Genomic DNA, 22,700 nt, shown 5'->3' on the forward strand with positions numbered 1-22,700 from the left:
TGGGGGCAAGGCAGTGTTCACTTATTGGGAGTTGATAACTAAAGTGTGGCGAATGCTCCAGCAGACTCTCCACATTATTATAAGCTAATGTCACCAGACTTATCCTTTCCTTAATTGCAAAGCCATGGGCACAGTTCTTCATGCCTAAAAATTTAAAAAGTTCATAGGTGTGCTAAAGTTAAAACCAAATTTATTCTCCTTCTCCTCTGTACACCCCACTCATACACACCAGTTTCAGATGACTAGGCCAGGGTTCTCTGCTGGGTGATCCCCAAAAATTGAGAGAAAGCCACCAGCGTTAGGATGCCAGTTCCATTCTTTGCATCACTGTGTTGTGAGTACATGTTGCAACTCCAGAAGGCGGGCCCATAATGCCCTGTTTTGGCAGGAAATGGGTTCATAATGCCCTGTTTTAGCAGGAAATGGGTTGAAAATATGCTAACTGTTATTTATCCTGAAATTAGTCTACTGGTGGGATGGAATGTAGACAGCATCAGAGATGTACATACAACAATAAAAACTTAACAACTGGTAGAACGGTTGGCTCAGTGACTAGCACTCTTCTCTTTGCACCAGTAGGGTCCTAGGTTTTAATTTTGGCAAGGACTCTATCTGCAAAGCGTTTGTATGTTTTCCCAGTGTTTTCATAGGTTTCCTCTTGGTACTCCAGTTTCCTCCCACATCCCCAAAAAATCATGCAGTTAGGTTAATTCGCTTCCCCTCAAAATTGTCCTTAGCCTGTGTTAATGATATATGATTATGGTAGGCAAATTAGAAAGTCAGCCCCCCTGAGGGGCAGTTAGTGACATCACTACGGTAAAGCACTGCAAATTATGTAAGTGCTATGAAATTGCATGTTAATATTAATTCATATTTTTTATTTATTTACAATAGCTAGGACATTCATGAAATTCATTAAAAATTAAAATAGGAGTTGTGCTTTAAAATAATCCTGCCTGGAACCATTTTATCCAGATCACTAAAACTGTTGTACAACATCAACCTGAACAAAAGGAACACATCAATTAGTATCTCTTTAAATAACTTGATTTACTAGTACAAACCACTCAGCATGCATTTTATGATACAGTCCAGTATGTGCCAAGCTTGTAGCGTTCCATTGTAGAAATGAAAAGATGAGTGTGATTCCGGCAGAAAGATTTATTAGACTGTATGCCATAAAGGAGACTGGATTATAACTATGCTTACTTTATAAAATGAAATTTGGCCATTATAGGCAAGAGTTCAGAGTTGTAATTATTTCAATGCACTTCCCAATCAATGTGCCTAAGACAGCTGAGCCAAACCCTCTCCTGCCTACGTAGGTCATTGAATGCAAAGTCTTACAGCTTCAACAACTTTGACTGACCTTGCACTGAATAACACAGGAAAATTGATTTGGCTCTAGTAATAAAAGACCGTCTGCATTATCTGCATTCTAATTATAATTAATATGACCAGGATAACTGCTGTATTATTTACGATCAGAGCTAAGGCAAGCGCCGTGTAATAATAATCTGCTACATAATTTTTTATTGATCTGATGGCTTTATTGCACAAAAACAAAATGCTACACTGCTGCTCTTCCAAAATCACTCTTCTTGATATATTATTTTACGTTCACAAGTCTTATTCAATATTCTCAAAGCCTGGCGGATTTTATTATTTAACAGAATGATGATTACATTCTTTGTGTAGGGATTATGGCTACAGTTTTAAGTGTATTTTGTTCCCAATCAAGGAGACAAACAGACAAAAATGTGATGGGTCTGACACCTTTTACCTTCCTACTATAAAAATATGTCAACGACAATCTTTCAATGTACTTTAGCCCCTTGGTTGGACTGGCTTTTTGAAGGACCATCATAGTTTTTAACACCCATCTCAACTTAACATTGATCTTTTGCAAATTCTAAGGATTCTGAGGGCAGGTTACCTTTACCTCAAAACTTACCTGAAAGACATTTTGCTTCTAAAGCATAAACTACTTGTTTTTAATACTATTTTATGCTTTTTTCATTCTTTTTAGCATCTTCACCTGCATCTTTTTACCAGGCACATCCTGTCTACATGCATGTGCTCCAGCAATGGTTGCAAGATATAATTTGGGTTGTTTGTGTCTTTCTGAAAGTGACAACAATAGACCATGTCTGCTTCATGGGTGTTCCAATGGTTATTTGTTGTCTGTATCCAGAGCACATGTTGGAAGATATGGACAAAGCAGTGTCACCATATAACAGGAAGTGCCTGCACAATATCCAATATGGCAGTCATCCAATTATTATTCCAATGAAAGATACAGATTAAAAAATATTAAAATGTGTTCTGGAATGACATGAACACATTAATGTTTATATGATATTTTTCCTCGGGTTAACATATATCATGTGTAACATACATTATCAGGTTAATATATATTTTAAATGCAGTCCAGATATAGAGGAAGTCATATTCAATCCTGATATCTTTTTAAAGGCAAAACTCTTGTGAAACAAGTACCCGCTACTCGTGTTATTTATTACAGTTAATGGGCTCATCAAGTTTCACTTAAGCAAATCCATTAGCGGCATTCATCTAGAAATATTTTGCGGTTAAACAACCTTTAGATGATCTACGATAAAATACTATCATGGAGGTGGCAAGTTGAAACCTCTCAGTTGAAGGACTGTAATGTTTTCGATGATATAAATAAAACAGTTCTGCTCCTGGTACCTCCATACATTCTGGCAATTTTCCATTAAAATAAACATAAAAGACAATAGAAAAAATACATTCTTAAATGATGATGGATAAAAAAGCAGATATCAGAATGTATGATCTCCAGCAGGTATATATAACATCACACCAGCAGATGTGTGTTATGTTTCAAAACCTTACATATAGCTATTTGTAGATGTACCAACAACATCCCTCCCGGGAGAAAGTACAACCTCATCTCAATCTTGTATGATAAAGAGCAAATACGAGTAAAGAAGACAAAAAAAAAAGAAGTACAAGTTTGGTACAAATTACAAATCAGGCCCAACTTCTGGAAGTATTCTTCCAGAAGTTGGGTCTGATTTGTCAAAGCTGTCCAAAGCATGAGAGGATACAAGTACATCGGTAAAGCTGGGGGATCCAGCAAACCTGGAATGGATCAGGTCACAGGATTCAAAACATTTGCTAGCATATAGCAAATGACTTTGAAGAAATCCGGTCCAGGTTTGCTGGATCACCCAGCTTCACTGAGGAATGTGTATCCCCTCCAGCCTTGGAGAGCTTTAATAAATCAGGCCCATAGAGTTTTAGATTTTGTATTTATAGGACAAGTTTCTTACCACTCATCTTAAGTGGTCTGGACCATTTTACACAGTCCTGAACTGTCACTGACACAAACCCTAATGAATGGTGCGCACAGGTCCAATGCTTTTGAAGAAGAATAAGGAACTGTGTTGTCAGTGGACCAAGCAGATGACCCTAAATGGGTATATGTGTGTGTGTACTATATGTATATAAAAAATAAATATATATATATATATATATATATATATATATATATATATATATATATACAGTGTGCACACCCCTGTAAAAAAAACAATGCAATACATTGTATTATGGGTGGACCTTGAGAGGGGGTATTAAAAATACTAGATTTCTGTTTTAACATTTTATTCCTAACTTTAAAAAAAAATTAAAAATCTTCCTTTGAAAAAGAAGGTACGGGGAAGGATAGGGTAGGATGGCAAGAAAAAAGATAGTATTGACGGAAGAGACAAGATCATACAATGAAAGCTAGAGAATGTGATGAACTAGCCCCAGCTTTTTGACAATATGGGGATTTCTGAATTTTCTGGTGCCGCATTAAACTTTTTAAACCGCAGGGTATTATATCTCAACAAAAAAATGCAAAAGAAGCAGGTTCTATCCATTTTTTTGTTACCAAGGTTATAGCATAATAACAAACTTTAATCTCCCAATAGCTGGAAAGAGGTGCAAAATTCTAAGGGGAAAAAGAATAAAACCACAAATGTATCAATATTGAAATCAGTAAAAAGAATATGGATATTTGTTACAAATAACACGATAATCAGGCATGCATTACCTGACTTTTGCTGCAGTGTCCGGCCTAGCACTAAAACCATCATTCAGCTTTCTAAGAGTTAATTCTACCCCAGATACAGTCCATACTGTATCTTATGATAAAATGATGAAAGGATTTGATGCTATTGAAATGTGATGCTGCCCTGCATTGAGAGATTTGGTGGAAAATCTGCATTACAATACCTTTGATTCTCAATTCTTAGTGAGCTCCACTACATTACACAGAAAAAAAAAACTAGCACATTTCAATGACAACTATTAATATTGAAGGAGTAGCAGATACATTAACTACACATTGGAAAAGAATTTTAAAACACTTCCCCATCGTTATAGCAGACAAAGTCGGCATCTATTGGTGGATGAGAACACAGATACAATTATTGTAAAATAATATTAGAAAGGACCTTGCATTAGGAATATTTCTAAATGCATCATTTGTAAGTAATATGGTATTTTTTATTTTAATAAAAATTAAAGTGTTTCTAGATAGGGTTGGGAATGTAATCAGAGATAATACCAATGCATGTTAAAACATTATAACACTTGGAAATTATGTTTTAGTACTAAGTAGGGTCTGATGAGCTAAATCCGGTCTTCTCCCATTTGAACATCCAGCCGTGTGGTCTTTATGCAAGGGAAGAATGGGCTAGAAAGCACTAGGGTGTGTTGGGCATTTGGTCCCCCATTAGGATAGGTGAAAAAAAAGGTTTTTTAATGGCACAAAGGCTCTAACTGTTTATTAAAAAAATGAATATATATATATATTTGTATAAATCAGCTTGTGGTTTAGGTATATTGGCCCTTTAAATTAATATATTTTTATACATAAATATATATCATTACAAGATACCTTTTTATTACAGTCTGTAAGCATTGCTGGGCGATATATTGCTTTACTGAGCAGTGTACATGTCTGCTCGCCTACATCCGCGTCGCTGTAACCAGCCTCGTTGCCTCCTCAATCACATGTGTTGTTTCTCATTTAAATGAACAGTTGGATTCCTTTATTTCTTACAAGTGCTGGATTTGCCTTATCGCCCTTGTTCCTTTGGGGGTTGCCAATTGGTTTTATCCACGGATGTATCATTCCTCTTGCCTACTTTTTTTTCCCTTACAAAAGAAAAAGAACCACTTCGTCAACAAGCCTCTCCGGAGTGGAAGATTAAAAACCTAGACATCACCTACCTTGCAGCGTTACTCCCAACTGGGTTGTGTAAAACTCAATTAAACTTGTCCCCATTGAATACTGCATTACAGTACATTAAACAGAAAATTCTTCAAGCGTGATGACAAAGCTGGAAACCTTGCCTCAAAGCTGCTCCTTGTAGCTTTCTTCAACGTTTCTGTCTTTATGGTTTTGGTCTCCCATTGACACAACTTTAGTCCAGCCAGGAGGAATCACAGTGCCCCACGGGTATTAAAGGAAACTGGATAAATACACAGGATGCTGATTTTGGAACTGTCACTAATGAAATGGCTCCCGGAATTCTAGAAGCTGTATTACATTGCAGAAAGAATTTAACCAGCACACATCTTTGAATTTTGGATTATCATTAGTCAGAGAACATAGAAACCTCATTAAAGGTGCATAAACTTTAAAAATAATCTTTGCTTTAAGGAAATATGTCACAGCAACATTTACAAGTAACAGGCAAAGCTCTCATTTGGTGCTTGGGGTGGGCAATGTCTGACCTTTAGGAGGGGTGATAGTTGCAGGGCAGAGGAGACCTGTGCAGCACCAACCGCAGAGATTTGTCTACCACAGAGCTAGCACCCTTTTCAGGGTTCGTAGAGTGGCAGCTTTCAACGTCTAATAAAAGCACCTGACAGGTGCTCTTTAATTATCATCCTTTTTTGCTTCTCATTTCAATTTGCAAAATTATAAAGATAAACCTGCAAATAAACTCTGAAATAAGTTGACAAGATTTTTATAAAGTAACCCAAAACTGTATTTAAAATCTAAAGGGAGACCATGCTTTGTCTTTAAAGGTTCCGGGTAGTGGGGGCAGTGGGTATTTTAACATCTGTGTACAAGTCAAAAGCCTAGAAAAATCTGTAATCTTACATCTTGTAGCCAATCTAAAATTTCCTTGGGACCCTTAAAGTCAATATTTGCATTAGGCAAACCCCCTTGCTACAGACATGCAATGCTAACAGGACTCTCAATGCTGGATGTTGCATGGTGGGATGTTGGGAAGGGGCTGTCTATACTGGGTAGGAAAATTGGCACAAGGCTGACATGCATCCTATTGTCTTACAGGGCAGGGCTTTAAGGGTCTTACAGTTGACTCTGTAGAGACATGTGCTACTTGTTTTTAATTTTCTAGGTATAGAAGCCAGAAAACCCATATCATTGTTGAATTAAATATCTAATATGCTTTGCTACTAATCTCCTAAAATTTGCCCTGCCTGGATTTAAGACATCAGGACAAGGAGGACTAAATATCAAAGACAATTATACCATGTCTTGTTTCTCTGATATAACCAGAGAAATCTATATAAGGGGACTAAAACCAAGCAGAACTTCAACAATTGTCATATACCAGTCAAAGACTTACAGCTCCATCTTTTGTGGCTTACAGCTTGGTGCAATAGTAAATCATAGACAGAAATGAAAGGATTTATGAGTGCCCCTGAGGATTTTCCAGGTTTTTCATTTTAAATACTTTGAGTCTGAAAGAATAATTTACAGGCTTGAGAAAGCTCCACTCTCCTTCAGTAACTTGTCTAGTTATTAGAGTCTAATAATATTGGCTTCATAATGATATCAGCCACTTTGGGAATGGTGGTTATAATGGAACGTGGGAAAAGAGCTGCAGAAAACCATATTCTTGTGTGATATAAATTACTTTGCTAGTGATATTTTGCAAACCAATTTATGGATTTTCAATGAAGTAAAATCCCATCCCAAAAAATAAAATGTGTACCATCAAAACATATATCTGGAATGTAGCATAGGAATATGTAGGCTTTTAAAGATCTGGCTTGTGTATGCCATCCAGAAGCTATTTTGAGTATTACTGCAAGCTAATGCTCCATATTTCTACAGAAACCTAATACTATAAAGAAATTCGGATGCCTCAATAGTCAGTTTATAGGCCCTCTCTATAAGTATTTTGTTTATATAACACTGACAACCCTGATAGTATAATTACAATGTCTCATAACAAAACGGATTGAATGGTGATAATATAAAGGTACAAGTGGGTTCTATGCACAATATTGAAGAGGTGGATTACGAATACACTCGCCACAACATTTTTATGAAAAGACCTTGCAAGAGAGACCAATAGAGACTGTCCCAGTAAAGCCTACCACATGGACCAAATGCTACGGAATTACTGAGAGAGACCACTCAAGAACAGGAAGATGGTCGTTGAAAATCCTCTGCACTGATCTGCTCAAGTGACTTTTAAGGGACTGGTTTTAGGAGGTATCGGGCACTTTTCTATCAGTGATTTAGTACACCCAAATACAAACAGGCAAAGAAAGATCCATGTATACTAAAGAAACCAAATACGTGGAGCACAGTGGCATCTCTTCCAGCAACAGGGCACAATACTGGATTATTTTAATCAACAACAGTCAAATTTACTGTTAGACTTTATTGGGTCAAAAGCCAAAATTCCCACTGATATATTTTAGCCAATCCCAGGATGAATAACAGCTACGTAAGGGTAATTACAAGCATCCATTTATGCCATTTCACTTCCAGTTTATATAAGGTAATTCCCAGAATGGTATACCAGGACCCTAAAGAAGCAACATATAATTTCCACCAAAAGGCTGCACTGGCAAAGCCACAGATGCGATTCCCCAACCACAAACCAACTTTATCCACTGTATATTTCATTGTGAGTCACTGGCCAGTACCATAATGTTTAGCTAAACCTGAGCAGTCTATTGGAACATCTCCCATGTTGGATCAGACTTTTACCTCACAATCTAGTAACCAGATATGTTTGATAAGAGCTGATTGTTGTCATACTGAGTTCAGCCCACATCATCATCAAAAAACGTTTAAAATGTTAAATTGCGTCTTATACGCCGAAAAATACGGTATGTGTTTTTACTATGGTTCCTATTAGATGTACAGTTGCTCTATTTTCATATTGTTCTTTTTTTCGACAATAAACTGTTGGAATTTACCTTTTGAATGCAAATAAAAATACATTTACCCATAAAATGTTAAAAGTTATTAATCACTATTAGTTCTGCGATGTACTTTCAATATACTATTCCTTTACCTATTCATTCATTTACTCCATTTTTTACTTTTTAAAATTCTTCAAATAATCTGTGGTGTTATCATATTCATCAAATATAATAGTGTATTAGTTGTGTGTATTTATTCATCTTTTTATTCACTGGCTCAGTCCTCTGCTATTTCTTCATTCATGTAATCATGTTTGAGCCTATTCATTTATTCCACTACCTACAATAATTAATAATTTATTTAATACCTTCTTCAATATTGTTTTTTAGGAAGTTATTACCCCTTCATTTGCCCCTGTGCATTTGTTCTTTGTATAACTGGTATTTATATTTTATTTGCCCAGCGTGGGTCCTGATTTGTTATCCTGGATAAAGACCCCGCTCACTCCTCTCTGTCTCAAGAACATCCGTTCCAACTTCCAGCATTTCTGAATATTTTCTGCAGCTAACACATTAGTTCATCATAGTTTTAGAGTTGAAGGTTAGGGCATTGCAGTCAATTCCTGTTGCTGAGTGATGCTTGTTTTTGTCAAGATTATTTGGCCTTTTTTTCAGCCTGTGTAATTTAGTAGTTTAGTCTGGTAGATGCTGAACACATGTAACCATATGCATGATTCAGTCTATACATTATTCTTAGGAATCAGCTTTACGCAAGAATAATTATCTGTATTTTTAACCATGTAACAATAGTTTTTTTAAAATCTAATTGAAATCAACTGAAAATAACCATTACTATTTGTAACATTTTTTAATATGGTTTTTAACTTGTGTTCTAGCTTTGTGAATTCAGCCTAATGTTTCTTTGATTTTTTATATAATAATTTTATTAAACAGTAACATATTTATATTATGCCAACAAATTAGGCAGTGCTGTACATTAAATAAGGGTTGCAAATGACAGACAGATACAGACAGTGACACAGGAGGAGGAGAGGACCCTGCCCTGAAGAGTTTACAATCTAAGAGGTGGGGGAAGTATCACACAAAAAGAGGGAGGAAATTGATTCTCTATATTAAAAAAATATAATGCCTCTTTAACTGTAATAAAGAAGACAAACTTAGTTTGTCACATGGATATGTCAGGGAAGCTTATAAACGTGGCATAATGCAATGATTGTGTAGCCTATAAATTAATTTGCTAATCCCTGAATAAATGTACATTAAAGTGGTAAACAATCCACAGCCAAAAAAGGGCATTGGACACAAGTTTATACCTTGTTGTTCATGCCACTTACACATGCATTACCAAAGTAAGTTACACACCACACATATATCATTTTTTATTTTTAATGTTCATTATTGTTTATATTTTTTTCCATTCTTGCAGCCCATTGTCATTTTCTTTTCATCGAAAAGTGGCATATGGATATAACTGAAGTGAAATCATGAATTTCTTGAGTCTTGTTTTATCTATAATGGTCGGTATGCTTGGCACCACCAACATTCTTCTCCTCTCTGCTGCATTAATTTTATTAATATTTGATCTAGATTAGAAATTTTACGGGCCCTATTAACAACAACAATAAAAATGCGTTGATTCTGTAATTAAAAAGGAATAAAAAATCTCAAAATCACAAATGAAAAAAAAATAATTATACAATATTCCTAATAAAACTCATATCCCTAACCTTATTATACAACTATGTTACTGTGATCTTCACTTTAACCATGACAATGAATTTCAAGCTCCTCTCCCTCCAAGCCCCAAGTGTTCCATCCCTCAAACAATCAAAAAAATGAAGCTGAATGAAATCTATTAAAAACTTGCAAAGGCATGTTTTATTTGGATCTTGTCCAGCTCCTTTTTTTTTACTGTTTACCAGTTTATTGACTGACCTCATGTCACCTTACTACTTATAATATTCATTGTAATACCCTTCCATGACATTGTGTTTGCAAAAGATACTGGGATTTTGAATAAGATCAGATGGTCACTCGTAAACCTCTTTCTTAATGATTATCCATACAAACTGTATGGACCAATGACAGAACAGGGGTCTTTATAGCATAGAAGTAAATAAAATTCTACAGTTCCTCCTGCTGGCTGGTGTGCGTGGTAAATATTAGATATAAATTTACAACATTCTATATATCTTGCTGATAGAAAAAATATAAAATACAATTGGTAATCTTTAGTTTTGAACATAACAACATATTAGGAATAACTAAACATTTCCTACTCTATTTTTACTCTATTTACACTATATGGGGTTCATTCTTTAAATTAGAGGACCGTCTCAATGCTTTTTTTATATGTTCTCCAATAGGAGCATTTTTCCTACTTTTTTTATCAGAGAAAAAAATGAAAATTGAAAAGATAAGTCTTAATTTTCCAGAAGTGAGCCTATTGCCAGCATGAAACTTCAATCCACAACGAGCGCGTATTAGAAAGCTGTAGATTTAAAACTTGTCCACCATGATCAAACTGGATTTATGGCACATCATAACTCCCCAGACACCATCCTGCAGCTTATTAATTTAATAGACTCCTGTCCATTCCGTGATGTTCTGGCCATGACAGTTTCTTCAGATAAGGCAAAAGGCTTCTGACAGCAGAGAGTGCGGATATATTTTCCTCTGTTTTCCTTCAAGCAGCGATGGTAGCGTCTTGTACTTGGGCTTTATATCTTCCTTAGTGAAAATAAACTTTGACAATTTGCTGTATATGTAACATTCTTGTGCTTTTCTGGGCATTTTCAATTTTTTGGATGTTGCTAATAAGGGGAACAACAATGGGGCATCTAACAAACACTCATCAAATTCATTTCATTGTTGTAGCTGATAAAGGGTAAAATCCGGCTGTGGAATTCTGACTTTAAGCTAGAGGGCGCTGCTAGCAGGGTGGCTGCCATATGCAGTAAAGGTTGCACAACAGCGTCCTCTAGTGGTGACAGATTGCTTACAACAGATGAAAATGTAAAAACAGACTTGGTAGGCTACAGGCCATGCTGCTTCAAACCAAATCCTTATTAAGCTAACCCATCATAATGTCTTTTTTTAAAGGAAAGGCTTCTCAGACTCTAAGCAATGTTCCTCCTACTACTGGTTCCCATACAGATGCAAGCATAATCAGTGAGACACATTCTGAATGGCCATGCTATACAGGTAGTCCCCGGGTTACATACGAGATAGGGACTGTAGGTTTGTTCTTAAGTTGAACTTGTATGTAAGTCAGAACAGGTACATTATTTTATTAAATGCAATTAGGACAGAAGTTTGTCTCAACATATTACCGTGCACGTTGAGCAGTCTTCTTCAATAATGTCGGACAATCAACATGAATAGTAAGTTATTAAAAAAAAAAAGATTTACGCTCCATCCTTATTTTTAATATGAATTTGCAATACACCGTTCCTTAAGTAAATTTAATTTGAAGGTCTATTCAAATAGCGTTTAAACCCATTGGAGAGGCTGCTGAAACAGCTCACCCCCCTAGGATCACCCACAACTACAAAGCTGTGTTTAGCAAAAGATTTCTTCTGCAAGTCATGCAAACCGCCCCCTATCGAGACTCCGTCCTGCACAGGGGCGAGCAGGGAAGCCCCATTCGTATCTAGGAGGCCTTCGTATGTTGGATGTCCTTAACCTGGGGACTACCTGTAAAGGACTAGATCATGCTATATAGGACATAGGAGAGTGGACCGACTGACCGAATAATGGTCTCAGTTTGGTTAATTGATATCAGACTGCAAAGAACAGAAGAGGGAACCTACAGTAATGGTGTGAATGTGGCTGATGATGTCTGACTCCAAAAGCCACCCACACACCACTTGTCCTTTTTATGATCCTGAGTCTCACACAATGTAGGAAATAGCATAGAACTGCTTTGAATTATGTGTTAGGTTGCTCCTATTCAGCAGACTAGTGGCAATAGGAGGCTTGTTAAAGCCAGGAAGACATTTTTAGCCAATGACACACCAATATATTATGGCGTCCCACCATTAAAGATCAACCCAATCCATCCATCAGTCAGTAATCTTTAACCACCTCTGCAAATAGGAGAAGGAGAGATGAAATTTGGTCTATTACAAGGTGTAAAAAAAATAGTCTCATTTATGTAGGATGTGAACTGTTGGCTGTAGGTTAAGTTGGGGTTGGGTAATTATATGCCACTAGAGCTACCTAGGGTTAAGGTAGGTAGCCAGCCATCTTGAAACATGAACACAATAGATAAAATTTGGGTCCAGCACAGGGAAGTTGAGATCTAGGGCTTCAAAAAAAAAAACTAGATATCCACTACTGGATCCTGTAGGCTTGGTGTGCCCTAAATAAGGACCTTCTGGTAGAATTGTCTCTCTTACGTATAACAGTTTCTTGTTTTTATGTTACATTTACAGGACTAGTGTGGTTAATGGCGAATCCAGCTCGAATCCAGCTTGAACTGGACATTTATTTTAATTTTCTGGCATACCATTTTGCGGTTCTGGCCTTAGTGCTGCAGAGAAAATGTCAAATGTCTACAAATTACGGCCACTGTCCGATCTGAAACATGTCCCTTCTTCTGCCTCACAAAGGAACAGCCTGAGACATTCCTGTAACATGTTGGTTTTTACAGCCCGGCATTATCCTGTGGAGCTGTGCAATCAATTACTGTTATACCACCATCATTAATAATTTTCTTAATGAAAATGATTCTGTTGATCTCCGCTGTATTTTAATTATCAGAGTTAAGCATAATTACATTGCAGCTCTGAGCTGGCATGTACACTCCTTTAGGGCGCAATTTTGTTTTAACACACTGATAATGTAATTTTACATTGTGTCAGTTGTTTAGTTATTATCCAGTCGTACAATTCCGCTGTATTCCTGATAACAGATAATAACCTTAGTACCTACCATATCCTGAAGTCATTTAAAAAGCAATATTGGAATTTCTTAACTAGCTAAACTTAATCGTCTTATGAATGTATAATTCCCATTGCTAAATATTTGTCCCGGCACCCTGCTTTAATAATGCCTCTAAACGCAGGTAACCATACATGTAATGAGAAAGGGAAGATAATTGTGTTTCTTTACACAAACATGCTCTGGTCTTGCTGTTGTTTCAATCGCCACTGTTGCTGCTTAAGAAAAACTGAAATTCTAAGATTAGCTTGCACAAACAGCGATGAGCAATAAAACAGAATGGCCAATCACAGTGTGTTTTCACTGATCTGATGACACAAACTGAAAATTGATTGGTTACACATTGCCAATGGCTCTCTCAACATTGCAACTGTTATTCAATTCAATCATCATTTTAATTACAGTCATTTATAATACAGTAATAATTAAAAATAAAAAAGAGATTATATTAGACCTTTTACCTTCAACATTTTAAACAAGAACAGAAGTTACCCTGCCAGCTGATTTGTTGGCAATGTAAACACCACCTGATAGTCTGTTAACGTAAACAGTAGGTAGTATTCCCATTGGCTGGTTGATGTCAAAGACAGTTCCACCCCTGAACAGCCAATAGAAAAACTGCATGGTTCGAAACCTAATGAGGAACTAAAGTCCCACTTTAAACAACTGCTGATCCGACAGGTTTTTGTGCATGATAGGGACAGGCAATGTCCCTACTGCAGTAATCATTCTTACCTGCTTGATTGCCAACCAGCTGTCAAATTTTGTTGACAGGGTTTATTTTAATATGATATAGTGTATAAAAAAATGAGGAAATGAGGAAAGCAGAATTGTTTTCCATATCAATCATCCAAATTCCGACTGAGTGGAGGTTGAAAGCTAGCAAAGTTCTGTTTGCTTGTTATTGACAACAGAGTGGTTTCTATTACCCATTTTTGAGGTGCAAACATCAATGGCAAGATAAATCATAAAATATAAATAAGTTTAATTCAGAGAGCTTGAAGTGTAGGATTTTTATTTTGACCATATGACTGTATTCTCCGTTAGATTTGAATATGAAAATATTGTTTACTTAAAATAAGGTTCCTTAAAATAAGGTGTTAGCTGGGTGGTTGGTGCCTATTGCTAAAAAGTGACTAGTAGTTAAGGGCTATCCTGACCAGTGGGCCCATATGGCCCATCTGGATATCAAAAAACTAGCTTGATGCATTACTAATATTTGTACCCCATGGGCAAGCACCTACCCCTCAATGAGAGCCCAAAGGAGTAAATGGTTGGCCGTAGGAAAAGTTAGTGTTAGGTAAGCGATTGATAGATCGGGTTGGTGGCCACCCTGTAACAGCCACCCAAACCATCTATGGAAGGATGGTCCTAATAGCAATAATTCCTTTAATTATCACTAGATGATCATTTTAACACTTGGTTTGCTTAGCAAGGAACATCACAAACAGTGCTACAGAAAATAAATCAATTAAAATTATACTCTCATGGATGATAGTTAACACAGCTATTAGAATTTTCCAATAACGTTGATTATTAATTTAAAGAGATGAGAAGATCAATATTTGAAGGTTGGGTCAAATATAAAAACAATCAGTTAATCATAAAACGGTATCAATGTGTGTATGTCCTGCATCATTGCTAAGTGTGCAGCCAAAGGACTGTATACATAAGAGCAACCAATCAGAATCTTCTTTTATTATGGAAAAAATGAAAAGTCTTTAAATGCAATGCTTCCTTCTACCTTGTATCGTATCTTTGTCTTCTCATGGAATTAAAAGGCTTGGGTAGGTTTCTATACAGTGTTTATATTGTGCAATAAGATATGACAAGCTCATCCTCCTCAGAAGTCTTTCTCCTGATTTGGCATTTAAAATATGTTTTACCAGCACAAATACACAGAGCTTTCTGTCCTGTGATCAGAGTTGTGGGGTCACGACAGACAAATGATGCCGAGTTTAACTCATTCTGTTCCTCGAATGTCTGCAAAATGGATCTGTAGCTACTCCCTGATTTTTAACGAGTGTTTAGAAAGGGCTGAAATGGTCACTTTGTCACTTTCATGTTTTTTAAATAAGCTCCAGGTACCATGAATGCAACATTCAGCCAGGGGCACTTTCACCATAAAAATCAAAGCTAAAATAAACGGGGCTCCCTACACCAACACAACCAAGATAAACCTTAGTGCACCCTTACCCTGCTCTCATCCAAACCCTAAAATGTAAACCTATGAAACATTTAGTTTAAATCAACTAAATATGTTTCAAAGTTGAATTTTTCTTTTGTTAAAAAAGAAGCCACATCCTAAGTAAACAAGCCTGTGCTCTGCCAGCATGGTGCAAAGAAGAAAGAACACCGTCTCTCTGTAGGCGGGTAGGATGAGCTGGGCTGAATAAAAAAGTATAGAGTACTGAGCTAGCAAAGGAAAAAGTCGGCCCTCTGCAAAGGGACCAATGCTTTCAAAGTTACATAGTTAGTTTGAAATAAGATATAAGTCCACCAAGTTCAACCACTAGGCAAATAAACATATCCCAGATAAACCATATGGTCTTAATTGATCCACGGGTTATTTTTTGTCCTTTTTTTTGCAGCCTGCTGGCAGAGGACAAGAATTATTTGCTCTGTGGCTGCTTTTCAAGGAAAATGAATTGTGCAAGTAAGCATTGTTACCCAAGAACTACAAATGTGTTATTGGTAGGATCGCCATGTAAAATAAAGGAAAGACTGAAAAAGAGTCCATGCCTAATGAAATGATAAAAGGAGATGGTGTTCGTATTGCGAATCAGGAGAGAAGCCCGGGTTGACAACACTGCTTCACCATTGATACACCAAACTGCTATAACCTATAACTATGGTGAATATTGACTGCATCATTGGGTACAATAAAAGAAAAAGAAAGTCTTAAGAGAGCAAATGAACCCACCATATCTATGGACTGGTAAGCTGCAATTAATGACATATGTGAGTTTACATATGCATCACATTTTCATTATTAACTTCTTTTATCTAGAGGGTATCTATTAGGGCTCCCACAGAAGTCCAACTTTCATTGGAAGCAACATTTTCTGAACTCCAGACATTACAAAAATGATTTCATTTAATCATTGTTAAACATTAAATAATAATAACATGTTCATTAAGACAGCATATAGGTTACATTTAAAATGCATTTGGATGTTGACTTGTTTTTGGACGTTGATTTCTGAACGGATCTCTGAACTATATCACTCATTCTGCCAAAGAGAAGGGCAGCATTAGGAACCAATCAGATCTATGGTCCAGACAATATACTAAAGTGATAACCTAACAGTGTGCTGCTAATTCTTTCTGTCCAATAGGCAGGTTGGGAGTGTGCAATGGAATTTGAGAACCTGGCTGTGCTGTCTGGTGGAGTTACCAGGATCCTAAAATTATTTACACATACAAATCCCCAGGGAGGTATAAAAGTTCTCATAGGCTGTCAGCATTAGTATAGTGACAGACTTACTCTTATACTTCAAGCACTGAGCATGCCTTCAAATAATTTTGGAATCATTTTAGAGACCCCAGACCTACCCATAAAAACACAGCTATTCATTTAAAGGTAATTCTGTTTCTCAATACAGAGAAGCAATAGCGCTGCAAGCGGGCCCTTCTATCTTTTATATGGCGGTGCTGTTTTTGTTTGTGAACAAACAGTTAACTTGAATTCCATGCATAATAAATCTGCTTATTGTAACTTGGGTCATCTAAGAGCAGGGAGCGTCGACGGAGATACGTGGAATTGTGCTATCTGAGATAAACGGCGATAGCTCGAAGCCGAGAGCGCTCCCTCCATTGTGCGCATTCCTACACAACAAATGTTATGTTTTACAGAACCTGACACACGTTATTTAAATGCAAATTGATGCTGTGTATTTATATATTTAATATTTCATTTGGCACTTTCAAAGGCTTCTGAAGGTTAAAAAGAAACCCACTTCTGAGTGTGTAAAATGTAATGATTAAAAGAACAACTTGTAATTGTTTCGAGGAAGTTTTTCTGAAACTCTTTGATGTTACGATTAATGTTTCGGATGTAAATAATTTGATATGAACGCCTGTTTGCTTAAATTCTTGGGCTTTATAATTTTTTTTTTACCCTTTTTACAGCAGTCAGTAAGTTGCCTTGGCAAAAAAACATATTTCATCTCAGTGTGCATGTACGGCTGTAAAACCTCCAAGAAAATGTGTAAAATCGTAATATATTCTGTGAAATCTACAAAGAGGTAATCAAAGTTACTTCAAGGCACAACTACGAGTTGTCTTGGTTGACAATGGCTGGTATTAACATAAGGGAATGGAGTAGTAGGCGCTGCATTGCTGTTCATACTGGGGGGGGTGTCTGTGTTGCTTAAAGAGAACCTATCACTAATAGGCTAATGCAAGAACTTGTGATCTTATCCTTATGTTATTATAATTGTGCAGGCTAATATATATTAAATGCATACTTACACCCCTTGTTTGTCTTTATTACTCTAAAACATAGTTTTTCAACCTCTAATATGGAGGAACCCCTTGAAATAACTTTCAGGTCTTCAGGGAACCTCTTCTAACATTACTATATCTATAGCTCACAGTACATTAGTGTGGTGGTCAATGGTAAGATTGTCTCTTACATTGCTGGCTATTGGGGGGAATGTCACCCTTACAGGTAGCCAAAATTAATGTCCACCAGGGTGAACTGAACAACAAATTTGGGGTCCCATGAGATGTAAGGTCAGATACCTACTAACACACCTGCCTAATAACTGTTAGGATCAGCCATATGGTCAGTGAGTGCATCACATTTAGTTGGTCAGCAGCCAATTTTATTTCCATTGAAAAAGCAGATGGAAGAGCCTGAACATGTAATGATCAGATACATCTGCCCCCATTATTATATATTTATCATTACAAACTATAGACAGAGAAACACAATTTATGTAATTTAATAAACAGTTATAAAGTCATGTAAAACAATGCATGTTGCAACAAGTCTGTATCAATCACCAAAACCTAATGGTCATTCAAATGAAATGACAAAAATGCAGGTTGCTTAAAGCCTAACCTCAGATGAACCTTCAGAGTTTTTAAGTTCTTACAGATAAAATATAGTTTAACTTTCAGCTTTGGAGGGTTGTACAGAAGACTGATTTAATTGTACAATATGAACTTCCCAAAATGTGCATTTGAAGCTGCAGCAAATCAGATATATCCCACCTTATTTACTGGATGGCGCACATCCAGCGTCATTATGCCAATTCCTTACTAACTTGAAGGTCCCTGGTCCACCCTTTCATTCATTGGAGGTCAGTTCTGCAGGCATAGGATGATATGGGCATTAATTTGGTGTGCAGTCCTTGTAGGAATGCTCACTACATCAGACTGTCATCCATCCTTCATGGCTGTTTAATTTTACTTTTAAGAATACAGAGCCAGGGTGCTGTGATGGTTTCATGAAGCCATATACAGCATCCTGCCGGCCTTTCCAAGCTGTCAAATTCTACCTCCATTACATACCAAAGCACAGAGACCCAGCAATGATGATGTCACTGTGTTTAAAATAAGGCATGTCATTCATATGGATTATTTCTTTATAAAAAAAAAACAATGTTTAAAAATGAAGAAAGTTGAAATCAGGGATGGCAATATATAAATATATTAAAAAAGTCCCTTCAAGTTATTATTCAGGTGTTACAATAACAGGTGAGAAAAGTATAGCTGTGAATGGTCTCCTAATCCAGCCAAACAAACAGAACAATGGTGAAGTTATAAAACCATGGGTAGTACTGTATTTACTTCAGAGCAAAATGAATGGTTCTACATGACAGATCTCGGTATATCAATATGTTTACAAGGTAGCAGGGATCAGGCTAATCTCTACAGGTGCAACCACAGGCTGTTCCCGAAATAAATAAAAAACACAAACACAAATGTGAGCTTGAAATGAAGGAAGATTAACTGTTTACTATAACAGCATATAATGTATTGGCGTAATTACAAATTGTCTAGATAAGGAATTTAAAGGGTCCAGATACACAGAACCTGATATATATAATAGGTACTGAGTCATCCAGAAGCTTCATAACTTTTGTGATGAGATCTCTGCCCACCTGCTATAGTCCACTTTTCCCATTATTAGCCTGTTTGTTAGGCAGGAAGAATGAATCCCTATTATGGGGATGAGATCTGGAGAAAACACCTTCATGGAGGAATTTCATTGGGGAATTTTCTTCCTCTTTGGGTAACACACAGATCCCCGCGCATGCGCGATCCGGATTCTTGGGATTTAGTAGTCCATGAGGTCTGAAAGGTTGACTACCACTGTGTTAAAGCTTGTTTAAGAAAAGTAAGCACTAGCAATACCTTTTTTTTTTAGCCCAGATGATTTTTAAAAATCTGTGTTAAAAATAACACAAAATTTCCAACACATTTTGGGGGGCCACACAACTCCCCTTTTCAGAATTTATAGCTATTTTATTGCCATAGTTGCAGAGGTTTGTCACAATAACATTAAGAACACAGTGAAGTGCATGCTTTACAGAAAGACCCTTGCTTTTTGTTTGGAAGCAGTGGTCTCTTTTCAGAGGTCAGCAGGGAGCATGAGCTTTACTGACTAAGTCCTAAGGCTACAGAGGGTGGAAATTTCAACTGGACAAAAAAGTATATTATCCTTTTACAATTAGCTGAAAGGTTAAACAAAGTTTGTATCACTATGAAAATAACAATAAATGTTGTTTACCTTTGCTGTACACAATGCAGTTGTTCTTGCTATCCTCCACTCCTTGCCAAGTCACATCCAGCAGCCACTTAGGACCATCTGTCAGCATCAGTGGCACAGGGGTCTTTGTTTTCTGCAAGAAACCACATAAAAAAGAATGATCAAGAAATGTTTTTTTTTTCATTAAGAGGAAGCTCACATGATCGGGTATCTTATTTTCATCTGTTTGGGGAACACTAATACTCCGAAGATCTGCTGTGCTTTTTTTAAATGGCAAATGAAGGACATAGTTGTTGATGAGAAATCACTTGCTTGGTTTCTGAAAGAGCCCACATGTTCATCCATTAGGTCTCATAAAGTTTTGGCAATTGAATCTAAGACCATTCTCAACTGGGGCTGCACAGATCCCAAGGTTCCTCCGGGGGTTCCTAGATTTGTGGAGGACTGACCTCTCATTTTGTGGTGCCTGCAGAATTCTTGTGCCAACAATACCGCAAAATCAGCAGAGAAATCAATTTCAATTTCTGTAAGGATGGCATGTAGAATGCCATTGTAACAGGAATATAATACCAATGGACTAATAATGTAGGGGACATTTTTCCCACTGACGCCCAATAATTTGGTTTTAGCAGGGGTTCTCAAGACCTGAAAATAATTTTAAAGTTGAAAAAGGCAGCTGTAGAGTTTCTCATACTGCTGTATCCTACTAGAATCTATAGAATATTGGAATACAACCTAATTCAAGTCAGTTCTGCAGGGGATTGCTAAAAATGAATACCAAAAAAATCATAAAAAATACATTTAATGACACATTCATAAATGCAAAGCTCCAACAATTGGTGTCTTTAATATCCGCTTTAGTTCAACCACATACTGACTGTTATAAGTAATGTAAAAACTCCAAACTAGTTAGTCTTTCCTAATTTCCCAGCATCATTCTCTACCCAAAATGAAAAAAATGAAGGGGGAGGGATGTTCTGTCTTTTTTTTTTTTTTTTACCAATCTGAATAGCTAAATTATTATCGAGGATATTTCCAAAAGATACTGTATCAGATCTCACAGATATGTGAGATCCCTGGCGGTCAGGGATTACAAAGAGAATGCAGATGACTTTGAGAGCAGAGATCCATGTTTGCAAGTGAACTTTAGCTACATTGTACTTCATTATCAATAAGATCTCACTATTTCCTGAAACAGACAGGAAAGAATTCAGGGAATCGGTATCCATTTCAAAACCTTATCCGCCGTAACATTTATTTTCTAGTAGGAAATTATTCTGAATGAATAATGTAATTTTTCCCTCTCTATCTTCTCCGTGTGATGATGTACAGTTTTACTGCCGCTGAAATAATAATATTGTTAATGTTTCAATATGAAGTCTCCAGAGGCAGAGCGAATACATTTCAAAGCAGGGGAGCTAAGGCATGACACCTCTTGTCCTTTGAGGTTTAATAAAATATAAAGAAGCAATTTTTATTTCAACCGAGGATTTATTTTTATATATAACAAGGGATTGGTTTTACATCCCGTTATTAAATGATGTTATAACGGTGTAGTAACGTACAAACAGAAGAAGGTTCAAAGCGAAAAGGTGTTTATGTTCCACACTGCTTATAGGATAATGAAAATGGCAGCATCTTATTGTTTATATTAAATTTAAAAGGCGAAGTGAGAGAAATGGACTTACTGTATATACAGCCTAAAAGGACTATATGGAAAATGTTTTGGCTGTAAAATTATTGGCAAAGTATTGTCTTGTGTTTCACCTACCTCTGCTAAGCTATGTACAGTGCAAAGATAGCCATCACATATTTTAGAGCCTTCAGGTGTGCATACTATGGGTCTGATTTATTAAAGCTCTCCAAGACTGGAAAAGATAGACTATCATGGGAGAACCTGAGCAATCGAGGAAACCTGGAATGGATCTGGCCCAGGAATTAAAATATTTGCCGAATAATAGCAAATGATTTTAAGAAATCCATTCCAGGTTTGATGGATCACCCAGGTTCTTGGAGAACCTTAAAAAAATCAGGCCCTTTGCATGATTGCTCCACTTTCACTTGTTGTCCACTAGAGAACACCTCCATCGTGTTGAAGCCCATCTCCTGTATGCTCACCTAAGTACGAATTCCTTTCACACATCAAACTACTACTACTACTACTACTAAGAGCTAGTATTCCTCTGAACTAAACATGTACTACAGTGAATTTGATTTACTAAGTAAAAATGTTCATTAGTTTAGTGAATATAGACCACTTTGATCATGCAATCAATTACATTTGTATATTAGTGTTACTCAGGAAAAGAGATCAGTGACTCAGTTAAAGTGTTTATTGAGTATTTTTCAAGCTCCTCATTTTATTTCCTGGTTTCATCCAAAATTGACATATAACCTGATAGTATAGAGCAGTCTTCCTAATTTATGGACATTCTGGAGTTTGCAAAGGGTCTAAAAAAAAAAAAGAAATGTCTGCCTCTCAGAATACTTACCACTAACTCTAATAATCTTTTCAGCTTTAGCTAAGAGAGTGCCCTTGTACCCACTTGCCACCAATTTAGAGAAGATGTCTGGATGACAACTAATGTGAGAATAATGTGAGATGTTTTCAATAAGGAGGAGTACTTCTTCTGGATGTTTCATCAATACGAGACCTGGAATCTCTCTTCTGACAAAAATCACTACCCCATGGTGACTTTTTGTAACTTTTTGTAGTGTAGTCCTGCTCTATGTTGTGTGTTTGCAGTGTTTGATCTGGAATGTCAGTGTGTACATGGTAATTATATCCGGTAAATGATCAAATATCAAGGAAATATTATCAACCTGGCTGTGCATT

The 22,700-nt window shown here is 36.6% G+C and overlaps 1 protein-coding gene across 3 annotated transcripts in view; it reads right to left on the reverse strand.

The window, feature by feature from the left end:
* Positions 1-22,700, reverse strand: part of ZFPM2 (zinc finger protein, FOG family member 2) — a 257,195-nt gene that overhangs the window by 83,529 nt on the left and 150,966 nt on the right. For all 3 annotated transcript variants that reach the window (XM_072410744.1, XM_072410745.1, XM_072410743.1), the window contains one exon: positions 19,886-19,997. In XM_072410744.1, the coding sequence (XP_072266845.1) occupies positions 19,886-19,997 (112 nt within the window). The remainder of the gene's footprint in view (positions 1-19,885; positions 19,998-22,700) is intronic.

The sequence above is a fragment of the Pyxicephalus adspersus genome, chromosome 5 (assembly GCF_032062135.1).
Source record: "Pyxicephalus adspersus chromosome 5, UCB_Pads_2.0, whole genome shotgun sequence".
Taxonomy (NCBI): Eukaryota; Metazoa; Chordata; class Amphibia; order Anura; family Pyxicephalidae; genus Pyxicephalus; species Pyxicephalus adspersus.